Genomic DNA, 13,806 nt, shown 5'->3' with positions numbered 1-13,806 from the left:
ATGATTAGATCACCGTTCCGGCACTGTTGACCTGCCTTTGTCTTATAACAGTGCATACCTTTAGTATGGTAATATAGTAGTAACATTACAATACCAACGTGCTAACATTTAGCATGTAACATTTGGCAAAGATTATTTCTTATTTTTACTACAAAACAAAATTCAACTGCATATATAATAGGTGACGCTGAAATCATCACTTGAGAGATAACTTAGAATTTTCTCTTCGTTTGAATTTTTATGTCTGTAAATGATTAGCAATATACGATTGATCCCCACTGGTATTTTTTATTAGGATAATTCTCAAGACAGCAAGATCCTGCATAGTAATCTCAAAAACATAGTGCAAACATGTTTTATTAACACAATATAAATACAGTGTGATTAAGCTACAATATTGAACAAAACTTGAGTTTAAAAAAAGAAGAACAAAACCTGAGCTAAAAAAACAAAACAAAATAGATTAAACAAAGGAAAGTACTTTATATGTCTGTCCCAAGCTTGTTATTCTCATTTCAGGAGCTCTGTGAAATCATAAACTGTATTTCTGAATTATGTACAACTATACAGAATCAGTTTATCTTAATAAATTTCTTTGTGGGTGAAATGGTATTTCACAGTTGTAATGCTTATAATAGTATTGTTTTGTTGTGTTGGTGTACTTCCATATGCTTTACATTGCTACAGAGCTTATGAAAAGATATATGTAAGTAACCTGTGTATATGAGAGAAAATTGGACATTATGCCCAGGCTTATCTTTTAATTAACGGCTTTTCACCAGGTGAGAATATTCAAAGTTCACCGACTTGGTGTGGAAGGGCAGTGGTCACTGGACCAGCATTGCTACTGGGTTTGTCTTTTCCTTTCATGAAGAAGGTTAGCAGCTCCCCTTTCCCTTTGACAAATATGGGCCCTCTCCGGATGAAGCGGAAGCCATACTCCTTCAAGATGTCGTAGCAGTCCTCCACCACCTGAGGGCAGAGCAGGACATAACATTTAAAGGAGATGGACAAAAACTGAAATTTGAAGTTGAAAATGAGCATGAAATAATAAAAAAAAGAGTAATAACAGGAAACATTCAAGCATGCTGTATGTGTGCTTTTGTGCCTGTGCTACCTGGATGTTTCCCATCACTCCGGTGGACTCCATTCTGCTGGCCACATTGACTGTGTTGCCCCAGATATCATAGTGAGGTTTACGAGCTCCAATCACTCCAGCCAAAACTCCCCCCTTATTCAGACCTGAAGGGGATCAACAAGGAAACATGGTACATGTACACGCTTGCAAATGTGCTTAGAGACATGCGCAGCCACACACACTAACCGATTCTGAGCATGAAGTTGTTGAAGGACTGTTTGTTGAGGTTGTTCAGGGTGACTTTCATGGCCAAGGCAAAGTCGGCCAGGTCAGCAAGGTGCTGCCAGCGCTCGATCAGTGACTGGTCCTCTGGCTGTGGAGCAACAGCACAGTTTTCACAGTTACTATCATCATCACCACATGCAGGACCAGTTTAGATAAAATAATGAAACAGATTGTTATACCTGCCACGAGGTATATTTATAAGATTTAAGCCGTTTAAGTGTCACACCTTGCGGTTGCTGTATCCGTTTGTGTTGCTCTCTGGGGTGAGTCCGGATGCGGCCATGTAGGTGCTGCCTATTGTCTTGATCTTAGTGATGAAGCGGAAATCATCCCTGTCGAGTAACTGGTGGAAGAAGAGCGCATCAGTTAGTAGTTAGGTATTTAATACCTGGGAGCTGGGTCTCAATATGTCGACTACAAGCTGTACAAACGCAGCTGGGACTCACGCTGTCAAAGTCGGAGATAATCTCATTGAGAATCCTGAGACACTCGAGGCCTCCGTTGTTGATGCTCTCTTCAGTGTAGAAATCAGAAAAGTTGGGGATGGAAGCAAATATCACACCTATTTCACTGTAAGACTGGCTGTACAGGTCCTACAAATGACAAATGACAAATGACATGAGGTTAGCTTGCTGTGATTTAATATTGCTATATTTATTATTTAGACCAGAGGAAAGCTTTGATGTGTAATTTTGAAATACACCACAAGATGGCCCTGATATGCAATATATTGCATTGTGATGAGGTACAGGCCTCACACACAGTGATTCATTTAATATTTTAATAAACAATATTATATTGAGTTGCTTTAGACCAGTTATCTATGTGTCCCCTGATGAAGGTGTAAGCTGGAATGACTTTTAAACGGTATCATGACCTTCCTCCTCCTCCTCCTTGACATTTCTCACTCTCTCTTTCACATTTCCTTTCTTTTTCTCCACTGCCACCCGAAAAACCAACTTCCCTTAACCATACTGTAACTTGGTACACGCTCATATGTACCGCATCTCTCTTTTTAGTGCCCAGGAAGTGTTTGGCCACGTGCTCCGGCAGCATGTTGGTGACCAGCGCTTCGTTCCAGCGTCTCATCTCAAACACCCTCTCCTTCTGGTCGTGCACACCTATCTTCCACAGGAACAGCTTCCTGGACTGATGCTCCAACTACACACACACACACCACAGAGGGAGTGAAAGTCGTATAATATTTAGATTACGTGAGGAAGTTCTTTGATGATTGCTTTGCCCTGTTACAGGAAGCTTTCCTCTGTAGGTGCTGACTTTAAAGGCTGTAGAAGAAACGCTGCGGGTCAGCAAAGTGTGATACAGTGTGGGAGTATAGGAGACTGTGACTCACATGGCGGGCAAAGAGGTAGAAGGCAATCATCATGACAATGATCATCACGGTCATGAGGTACTTGGATGGCACTATGGATGTTCTAGAAACAAGCAGAATAATATATACTGGACTTACAACTGTATTTTATAAACAACAAAATAACTAAATATAGTATAATCGTTCTTTACTGGCTTATTTACTAAGTATTTTCAATAAAATTACATAAAAACACACCATTCATTGATCAACTTTACCCATTTCTCACCTGTATGATGCAAACTGTATATAGTCATACAGGTCATATATGTCCCGCCAGCTGTAGATATTGACAGCTCCAGTTGCAGTGACGACCAGCACCATGAGGCCCAGTTTGATCAGGTGGCTGACCTGCACCAACATGGCGGTGGCGATGAGTGACATCACAGCCATGAAGCTGTAGTACTTTGGATTCTCTGCACAGCCTCGGTCACCGAGTGACTCCAGCACGGGGCCGGAGGTGCCGTTGGAGACTCGAAGGGACGGTGGAACACAGCTCAGCTGCAACATCAGAGACGAAGGGCATGAGTCATTTTTACTTAACACCTGTTATATAGCCCAGTATTAATATCTAGGACATGATGTGTTGAAACAAGTCAAATTTAAAATGTGTTTAACGCTGGCACATTTAATGTATACGGTTGTTGTTTTTTTTACATTAAATATACTGTATAAACTATATATTCACAATAACGCTGTTACAATGGCAACAATAGCTTAGGACTACTTTTTTTTTTTTCTAACATTTTTGTCCCACTGTGCCCGTCACCTCCACATGGCAGCTAAGACAGAAAAATTAATGTTCACTTTAGCGTCCTCTATTCTTGTCAGACCTCGAAGGCAGCGGTGTGTGTACCAGGCTGCTCCCAGTGGGGCCGTGACAAATGAGCCAGCAGGCAGCGAGACAGACAGCTAATGGACCCCACTGGGAACATGTAGTCAGACACATAAAAGGCGGGGATGGTTTGATGAGGACAAAGTGGGAACACATGAATGGAAAGACGCACACACTCTAGGGTTGGGTGATATGACAATATATATTGTTTTTTTGCATTAATATGATGATGTACTTTAATGCCCTGGATTAGCCAAACAACGTATTTCATAATATTAAAATGTATTTTGCTTTTGTGTTATAAAACTACAATACAGTGTGAGAAAAACTGGTCATAATGCCAACCCCTAACACACACACACACACATTCATGCCCGCAATGTATGAGAGTTATAACATTCGTACCATGTCAGCGATCACAGCCATGGTAAGAACAAATATGGCCGCCATGGCCCACGTGTTTCTGGCCCACCGCGTGCGATCGATCCACACCGAGAAAGAGACCATCCTCTTGGAGAACATCTGTGACAAACAAACCATCAGTCTCATGTCACAAATTTAATTTTACAAATCTGTTTATGCCTTTGAGCAGAATGTTTAGAGATACGACTCATTGGAAATAAAAAATTACGATTTCTCAGTGTTAGTGTGCCCCTTTTTGATTGTTAACATCTGCATAGGAAGAGGTTGAAAATGTTGTTCTTGGGCCAAAAAAAGACTGGAAAGCGCTGATCAAAGACATAGAAATAAACAAATAAATACAATTATATGAATTCTGTTTCGCATCGCCACAACCATGGATGCTAATTCTCTTTCCTCACCCTGGGAAAGATGGCAGCCAGGGAGCACACTGTGAGGATAAGCAACAACACCTCTCCTATTGCAAGAGTCACATAGTTCACAGCCAACCTGGAACAAGAACACACATCTTCAGGCAATTTCCAACTTTTCCAGCATTTCTAAAGCACTATTGGTTCATATATGAATTCACAGATGTCTAAGGAGCATTCAAATGTGTGTGTGTGTATTATTATATGTAATTTGTACGTAATTGTAATAGATGTTGTAAGACAAAGTAATGTGAACTCACAGTGGGTCTATGAACACCTCCATTGCTGTAATGAAGAAGAGCACTATGATGCAGCAGCAGAAGGCCGCTCCGCTTCGCTTCTCCTTCTCTGAGGAGTAGTGCTCCTCCAACTTCGCATCCACAAAACGCAACGACAGAGGGTTGATCTGGTGATCCTTCATTCTGTGAGGAACATAGAGAGAAATTATCCGTCTAACTTTTGTAATCATCATTCTCTGCTTTTGTTATCTTTATTTTTTATTTGTCTGATTTTCTTACATTTGCTGACTTTCTCTTTCCAGCAGTTCCTCCTGCAAACGTCTGTTGATCACTTGTTCCTCGACCATCTTATTCCTCTGATGTTGTCAACATGAAAAGAGAGATTGGATAGGAAGGATTAACAAGCTCTTCATTTTCAAATAATGTCTGTGCATTTAATGGACTGGCTAAATATGTGCATGTTTTTATGTATGGGTATCAATATACTTATATGAATATACTGATACAAAGACCTGATTTTATAGTTGACATTTAAATAAAGACATTTATTCAAATTCACCTCCTGTTTAGACTCAGTGGGCGTGGATTGGGGTGAGGCTGCATTCCCATTGGTTGCTGTAGTGTTGATTAACTGGTATGAATTTCTGTTGGACAACATGCCTGGTTTCTGAGGGTGGAGAAGCAGGCAAAACATCTATTAATAAGATTAAAATAACTAGAATCACCACCTTGCAGTTGAAGGCCTCTGCAAACCAGTCAAGTTGCCGTTTACATCCTTGTCTGTCCATCAAAATTGTCACAATTAGCATATGAATTATTGAGTTATGGCCAACAATGTATATTGTGAGGTCACAGTAACCACCAAATTCTAAGCAGTTCATCGTTGAGTAAAGGTGGAACTTTGTGCCAAATTTGAATAAATTTGCTCAGTGTGTTCCTGAGATATCACAAGAATGGTACAGACGTGAAGTCACTGTGACCTTTGAAAATCAGAAAAATGATAAGCAGGAAATGCATTATATTTAATGTAGTGTTGTATACTTTTGATTCAAGCAACGGCTAAGTTTGTGAGTTAAAAAACTAATGATCTGAAAGAATGCTTTTGATCAATAAAACCTTAATTTCCCTGAAAAGAAAGTAGTAACTCACATTTCCACTGAGCCCATTCGCCACCTGTTTAGGCACTAGAACTAAGTAAGTGTCGATGCCTTTCTCCAGCAGGTACTCGCACCTCTCTCCTCCATCCCCCAGCTCCAGTTCAAATTCTCCATGCAGACTCTCCTTGGTGGTCTGGGAAATATGCACCCTCCTGTGTAGCACACAAACCTTCTTGAAATAAAGTGCATGAGAGAATTTGATTGCTCACCCTGACAGTGAAATAAGGCGTTCTCACCCAGGAATCCCCCCAGATTCCATCTTATTGGCTACAGTGACATCTGTGGACCAAACGTCAAACTGCCACCTCTTCTGCCCGAGCACTCCTCCCAGCACGGTGCCCGTGTGAACGCCCACACGCATGTCCACTTCAGTTTTGGTCTTCTCTCGCACGTACCTGGAGCAAGAGGGAAAGCGGAGGATCTCTGTTGTATCTTCATTCGTTCATGTCTCCTTGGCTGAATCCATATTCAAATATTGACACTGACTTTTTTTCTCTTCTATCTTTAAATCGTTGACTGCAGAAATATCCACGACCGTCCTCCTAACTCTTCACTTCTTCCTTTCCTTTATACTTTTTTCTTGTGTAAACTTGTATAACTTTTTATATATTTCTTTTAGGATTCCCTTTTGTCTCATACACAAGATATACAAATAAACAAACCATGATACCACCTCTACATCATCGCTATCCCTTCCCTTTACCTACAGTAAGCTTATGTCTTTGTTTTGTGTCTTTTGTCATATTTATGTATTTCTTTGTGAAAATAAAATCACTACTCACGAGATGGCGTCTACCATCGCTAGGCCCATCATTATGGAGCAGGCAGCGTGGTCATCCCTGAAGTCAGGAAGACCACAGATACAATAGTAACAGTCTCCGAGGATCTTAATCCTCAGTTGGTGATGTTCCTGCAAGAGAGCAAGAGAAGTTGTGGATATTCAAATCAAGTGTTGCAAAATAAATCTAGAAAACGAAATTATAAATGTAAAACCATGGAAAATGACATATCAGCTATACATCAAAGTTATAAAACTTTACCAGCACTCCTACCAACACTATACCCAACAATTTATTGTCTTGATCAAATCAAGGAAGAGAAACAAGCACATGGAGCAGTGATGGACTCAGGCTGTCTGAGAGGAATGGCTGAAACATTTAAAAAGGGCACTAGCATGCAAAAAGTACCGTAGTAGGCACTTCATTACATTTTCTCCACTGGAAGGGCATCCTTGAGGACACTACATCCAGTTTTCTCCACTGGAAGAGCAAACTAAAGGGCACTTCCCAACGTTTTCTCCACTGGAAGAGCATCCTAGAGGGCACTTCATCATGTTTTATCTACAATAGGAGCATCCTAGTATCTCCAGGTCCACCAGTGACATGGAGAGTACAAGAATACAGTGAACTACAACGGAGACACAGAAAAACAGTCACTCACTTCTGCCAGTGTATCGAAGCGGGCGAACAGTTCATTAAGCAGCTTTACGAGCTCCTGGGCGCTGCAGGTTGAGGACAGCTGGGTGAAGCCCACTATGTCAGCAAACAAGATACTGGAACAGAAGGGAAGAGGTTGCAATGTAACATTTAACAAGCCGTAAAAAACCTTCCCGCAACAATGAAATCATCAAAAAAAGCTGATTTTGTGATCCCGACCTGACGTTTTCATGGCGGTACATGTACATGGTGTTGAACTGCTGCTGCTGGACCTCATTCTGATCGGCCTGGGTCTTCATGCCCTGCAGCATCTCATCAGCGATATGTTTGGGCAGTATGGACAGTAATAGTTCCTCCTACATGGAGACATAGTTGAAGCACGTTGAGTTTTGTCATGTTCAGTGCTGACAGAAAGAATAAATTTGTCCCATTTGTGTATGTGTGTGTGTGTCTGCATAGCATGACTGAGGCAGTAAAGGGACTCTCAAAGGATCCTGTCAACTGGTTGGCTGGGCCTTCATGTCTTCTACCAAGCCCCCCAATGTAAAGGCAATTTGGGAATTATATCTACTCTCCTTTTCTTTCTATCCTCATCTACATATTCACCATTATTCCCCATCTTTTCCACCCCTGTCTATAAACAACTCTCACAGGTCTGCTTTTTCCACAACTTGTGTAAATCATGGAAAGAATGAGAAGAAAGTGAGAGGAAATCCAATTAAAGAACTAAATGAATTAAAATAAAGGTTGGAGACAATATAGGTTACATTATCTTAAAGTTTAATAGATTAAAGTTATGGATTACCATCAAATTTAAAATACTGGCACCTTTGTGGTATGAGAGGAAATACATAATAGCGTAAAATGGCTGTGAAGCAGCACTGTGTTGTTGTCAATTTATTCAAAATTTCATTGGAGTGCAAACCTTCCATCCCTAATATGTGACAGAAACAAATGATAGCCTACATACCAGTCAATTAAGACAATTAACTTACATAGAATTTGGCCATAATCAACATTTTCACTATAAAGGTAGCTGTAAAAGGAATGAAATAGAAAAAACAATACTAAAGCAGATAGATAGGTTAATGAGAAGGGAAACTAAGAGCAATCATCAAATACAATAAACATGCTCTAAAAATATCAAATCATGTCTTCCCACAATTTTGTTCCAGGTTCTGTTGTCACATAGCTCAAGCTATATTGCTGTATTGTGTCCCTGACGGTGGCTCCGTTGGTGAAAACAAGTCTCTCTAATCAACCTATTAGCCCCGAGCTGTGCAAAACACACAGTAATTAGGCAGCACAGGATGTTCCACAGGTGTGTTTGTGCAAAATGTGTATGTGTGTGTTTGCCCCAAATAAGGAAATGTATTATCTCATTAAGCAAAGTATACCTGTGATTGTGTGTGTGTGTGCCCCACTTACCTGCTGGGTGCTCTGCTCCTCCAGCGTGAGTTTGACCCCTAGTGACTGACGGGCCTCCAAAAAAGCTGTCCTGTACTTCCTGTCCGCCATGTAGTACGACATCACACCCACCGTGGCTGCGCACAGGTTCAGCATCACGTTGGCAATGAGCTGAAGAGAGGGTCAGAGGACGTGTGTTCGTATACATGGGTGGTTGTTAGTTTCCTCATACTCTCACTTTGTAACCATTGTCTGTAATTCTCCGTGCATGAGTCGACATGTGGAGCCAGTGGAAACAGACTCTACAACTGTTGGATTTGGCACATTGTCTTTTAAATTGGGCATCATAGTTTCTAGATTAATCAGACAGACTAAGACTCAGAACCTATTTTGAAAACTGTTTAAAAGAAGGGACATTGTTCCAGAGAGAACAGTTCTGATGCCCTTCCTTTCAAGATAAATCCATTAAAGTGTGAATTCTCTTTCAAAATATAGTTTCATCAAAATGTTTGGTCTCCTTTTTACATTTCACTTTTGGGGCATCATGGATCACATGCTGCATTTTATACAACTTTGCATGCTTATGCATAAAGGCAATTGCAAGCCACTGAATGTATATAGTGCCACAATATTAAGGAAACGAATTTGGAATAATTATAGTACAATAAATGTATTATTACCAAATTCATTTAAAATGAATTAATTTATAATGATGGACACAAATTCCATTTTCAAAGGGCAGCATTTTTTACAGGCAAAGTGTTATGGAATCCTTTCTTTTGTGGTGTGACACAAAGCTAACATATATATTCACCTGTCTCTAAACACCTGCATTTCTCTAAAACAGTGCATTCCCAACAGCTTTGTCTTGTGACCACTGCTCTAAAATAAAGTGTGGACACATCAATGCAGGCACACACCAACTCTTCCCTATTGCTTTCCACACCTGTGTGACAACCTGGGCCTCTTTCATCCTCAGGTGCTCTGCCATCTAACAACTTTACTGAGGGCCATATTCACCTGTCTCACCAGCATGGGCCCCTGCAGGTTATCCTCAAACCTTTGAGCCACGGTCACCCCCAGCACCAGGGTGTGTATCCCGCAGGAGATGGCTGTGAGCAGCAGCAGCGGCACCAGGTTCAGTGGGAGGGTCAGAAAGCTGCAGAAATTGAAAAAGGCATGCCAGCCTACCGCGTCACTGGCTTGGGGGAAACCCTCATAGTTCAGACCCAGGTAACACAACACGTGGACGGTGACCATCAGCCACAGGACGTACGGCACCCCGCCGCGTAAGACCGGCGACGCGGGCAGCTTCTGCAGCCTGCACAGCCCGTAGAGCACAACGTCCGCAGCCAGCCCCACTGCTGCGACCACCACCATCGCCAGTTTGTCCGGAGTGTACACCACCGCGCACATGATGATGATGAAGCTGTTGAAGAGAGCAGCGAACACCGCCAGCACGAGCAGGTTCTCTTGTCTCTGTCGGCGAAAGTAGTTCTGGTAAATTCTCTCCAGCGATTCTGGCGCAAAAGTGAGGCGCACCGCGCGCGGCAGGCAGCTGCAGCAGCTCGACTGGAGCACGGTCACCTCACGCGACCGACCCGCTCCGTGACCCGGATCGCTGGGTATCTGCACTGAGTACTCTGCAGACTGCTCCGTGTCTGTTGTATGGAACCGGTTCACAGACATGTTGATTTAATAATGGCAGTCCTCTTGGTTCATGAAGTAATACTGTTGTGCATTAGTCCTGAAGTGCGCAAAATGCCAAAATCCATGAAAAAGTTTTGATGCGTCCCATCTTTGTGCAACTTTTGGAGATAATTACATTGTTTACTTACTTGTATTTTTTTTTGCAAAAATAATAAAATCCCAGGTTGTTATCAATGACTAGTTTCACCATAGGGTATATCCACCAAAAACATGCTTACCTTTTGAAATTATTACCATGTTACATAGATCTATGGTGTCATTAACGTCCTTAAAAGTCTATCAGATTACAGCTTCTCACAGTCTTGGAGCTGCTGCTCTGTCCCCAGATTGTTTCAGTGGAAAAACTTCTTCTTTCTTGCACTGCGGTCCTGTGTGCTGCCTTGGTAGACCAACAAAACCCTGAGCCACAGGTGGATATCCATTTGAATGCAGCATATCATCTCTTCAGAGAGGATAATATGAGTTCATATCGGAGGGGCATCTTACTTTCACGTATAAATCCATGTTTTTCTTAATCATGTTAAGATCTGCAGAACAGACTCTACTCTAAGATGCTCTTCAAGCTACTGATGTTATTCTTTGCTTCTCTCTCTCCTCCCACTCCCCCCCACCTTTCTAAACAGCAAGTCCTCTGTTACTGTTGCTAAGATGAAACCAAAGCCACCTTGCCATGTCTTGGGAAATGTGGCACTGCTGGTGCGAAGAAGTGCAGAAAAGGGATCATTACAGCTACTTTGTCAAACATGTGACCCTTTAGCTTATCCTCCAGTGTTTTACTGTAATTAGTACAACGATATCGACAAATGGCAAATGAATACACATGCTTGGATAACATATATCATCCACTTTATTCATCACTGCTCGCCTCCATAATACGTTCATAGCACAATCGACAGGTTTGAACAATAAGCAAAGGTGATTTTTATGTAAAAAAAATCGAATTCAAATGAGCTCACATTTAAAATATGTATTGTATGTCAGTGTAAACCTGCAATAATGCAAACACATCTCTCACACACACACATGCAAATCTTTAGAGCGTGGCCTTGGGTTCAGACAGAGATTCAAACCCAGGTGTCAATCAGTCACTGTGTTCGTCTATTGTCGGCGGAGAGCTTCCTATCACGCCACTAAGAACGCTTCCCACAGCCAAAAATACAGCCACCAGAATTCCCACAGTCCCCAATTTCCCCAGAGATGCGGTAGCCAACGCTGCAGCCCCGAGCGCCCCGGCTCCGAAGGGTGCTGCTGCTGCGGTGACCGTCTCCATGCCGATTCCTTTCATTAGCTGTGGCCCCGTGAGGAGGCCCATTCGGAGATTCACCAGAGTGTTGAACGGGCTCTTTGGTGCACCCAGGAAAAATGACCCTGCAGCAATAAGGGTGATTGTTAGAAGTTCTGATGTTGTCGGGAGAGTCCCTGTCAGTGCTACACCGCGCATTGCCAGAATTGCACCAACAACTACCGAACCTACAGCTGTTAAAGTTGACTTTCTAGTCTCAAACGCCTTCTTCGCTGCAACACTTGCGGCTCCGATTGACACCCCTGCAGCTGTGACTGCTCCCAACGTTGCCCCCATGCTGCTCCGGGTCCCTAAAAAAGAGCTTGATTGCAGAATGGCTCTCAGGGAAAGTGATGACATTATAGCAGCTCCCAAGGCGACCTTTCCGACCCCCCCTGGCTCCAGCCCCACCGTGGCCACTGTTCCCAGGCTGGCTCCTAGCAGCCCCGCAGACAGAAACACCACCCAGACGACCGACTGCAGCACCAAGACCACCTCCGCTTTCGACCCCTCGCCTGCTTCACCTGCCCCCAAGCCTGCAAAAAATCCCAGAATCGCCACAAAAACAGAGTAGAAGTTTAACCTCTGCAAAAGTTGGCACTCGGTTTTAGAGTTTGGTCTCGGTGTCATCCTCTCTGTCAGAGCCTTTCGAAGGGCGCAAAGCACAGATATGGTCAACCCCATGACGAAGAGTCCAACCATTACACCCATTCTTCCATAAACTACACAGACGTAGAGGGTGGTGAAGATGACTGTCAGAGCTGTGATCATGTCGTTAATATTGGAGTATGAGTAGATTAAAAGGACCAGAAAGCCTTGAGCTGAGATGCAGATGTATAGTGGGAGGAGGCCGGCTAACACTCCAGTAGTGACAGCACCCGCTACAACACAGGCTCCTGTCGTGGTCTCCACTAACCATGGAGACTTCAATCCAACTCGGGTCAACAGTTTTGCCATCACGGCGGCGAGGAGGAAACCACTGCCGAGAGAAACTAGCGCTGAGGTGAACGCGAGGCATGCCGTCACTGCCCCGACACCCGTGGAACCCACTCGTCCGGCATTCTGAGTTGCAGCAGTCAGCAGGTCGTCGTCTGCAGTCAGTGAGGGCTCAACTGCAAATAATGCAGCTTCTCCAAAAGCAAAACCTGCTGCTGCACTTTGTAGGATTGTATTCACTGCACAAGAAACACCTGTGAGGGGTAAAGACACAAGGAAAAAAAGTAAATTCTGTACATTTGTATTGTGGTATTGCATTGCTACTTTTAATTCAGAAAATGATCAGAATACTTCTTCCACCACTTATGTATAAACTGCTCCTGTCACTTTAAGAGAAAAGTGAAACCACTTGAATGGGTCGACGCCGAAACTTAAAACCAGGAAGTCTGTCTGAACTATGAAAAAACAACAAACATTTCAACAGACCATTTCATTAACTACACTCCTGTGTCGACAATGTTGCTTCTCTGCAAAACTAGTTATCCATGCCCTGTCTGTACTCTGGTTCATTCTTTTAGGCATTTTTGTGGCTGCAGCTTTATTATCCTGTTCAGATATTAACTTTTAAGTCTGGAAGCAGCTGTATGGATATCTGATATCGTGGTGAATGTCTCAAGTTTTACTAAGTAGTTTGCAATGAACTTCTGTTTTGTTATCTTACCCAGACTTGTGTCTGCCATGTCTCCTCGTGCTACCTCTGCATCGACGTAAGCGTCTTATGCTTCTTCTTCTGTTGATTTGTATGGCAGTTTCATCCACGAGTTGCATTGCCGCCACCTACAGTTTCCCAGCGCAACTTATCTACCTGCGGTTGCTTCAGTTATGAAAAGATGATTCAGCAACAACTTAGTCCTCTACAGCGCACTTTATAACCATGGCAATAAATGCCAAAAAGCCTTTCTTATCCATGCATATATTCTGATTAACTCGCTGCACCTCTTCCTGTTTGATATCCATTTTCACCCACCAAAATATAATAGTGTGGACTAAACCATCTCATCTTATTTGCAAGCTTAACCCGTTAACAGCTCACTTATGACATATCCACAACCACTATATAAACCAGTAAACATATTGTAATGCATGTTTTGAGTTTTTGTGTGCGTTTATTTTATATTTAGACCTATAAGGGTTTAAGTGATTGTAATGGTTGCAATAACTTGTCTTCATCTTGACTCT

The 13,806-nt window shown here is 42.6% G+C and overlaps 1 protein-coding gene across 1 annotated transcript; it reads right to left on the bottom strand.

Annotated features, from left to right (window-relative positions):
* Nucleotides 1–272: 272 nt before the first annotated feature.
* LOC142942402 (adenylate cyclase type 3-like) lies at nucleotides 273–13,441 on the bottom strand. Its single transcript, XM_076084703.1, has 22 exons — nucleotides 13,289–13,441; nucleotides 12,548–12,821; nucleotides 9,660–12,167; nucleotides 8,661–8,810; nucleotides 7,452–7,588; nucleotides 7,237–7,348; nucleotides 6,579–6,706; nucleotides 6,033–6,191; nucleotides 5,789–5,948; nucleotides 5,199–5,306; nucleotides 4,919–4,995; nucleotides 4,661–4,822; nucleotides 4,392–4,479; nucleotides 3,976–4,092; nucleotides 2,965–3,236; nucleotides 2,718–2,799; nucleotides 2,366–2,524; nucleotides 1,810–1,956; nucleotides 1,590–1,706; nucleotides 1,325–1,451; nucleotides 1,118–1,242; nucleotides 273–972 (listed from the first exon to the last, which is right to left on the bottom strand). Exons 3-22 carry the CDS (start codon nucleotides 10,326–10,328, stop codon nucleotides 793–795), a joined length of 3,276 nt encoding a protein of 1,091 aa, XP_075940818.1. The 5' UTR covers nucleotides 10,329–12,167; nucleotides 12,548–12,821; nucleotides 13,289–13,441; the 3' UTR covers nucleotides 273–792.
* Between the last annotated feature and the right edge of the window lie 365 nt (nucleotides 13,442–13,806).

This window comes from Anarhichas minor, unplaced genomic scaffold, assembly GCF_050575085.1.
Source record: "Anarhichas minor isolate MPS153535 unplaced genomic scaffold, ASM5057508v1 ptg000136l, whole genome shotgun sequence".
Classification (NCBI taxonomy): domain Eukaryota; kingdom Metazoa; phylum Chordata; class Actinopteri; order Perciformes; family Anarhichadidae; genus Anarhichas; species Anarhichas minor.
Note: the sequence above shows the minus strand (reverse complement) of the source record. Positions and strands in the feature narration are given on the sequence as shown.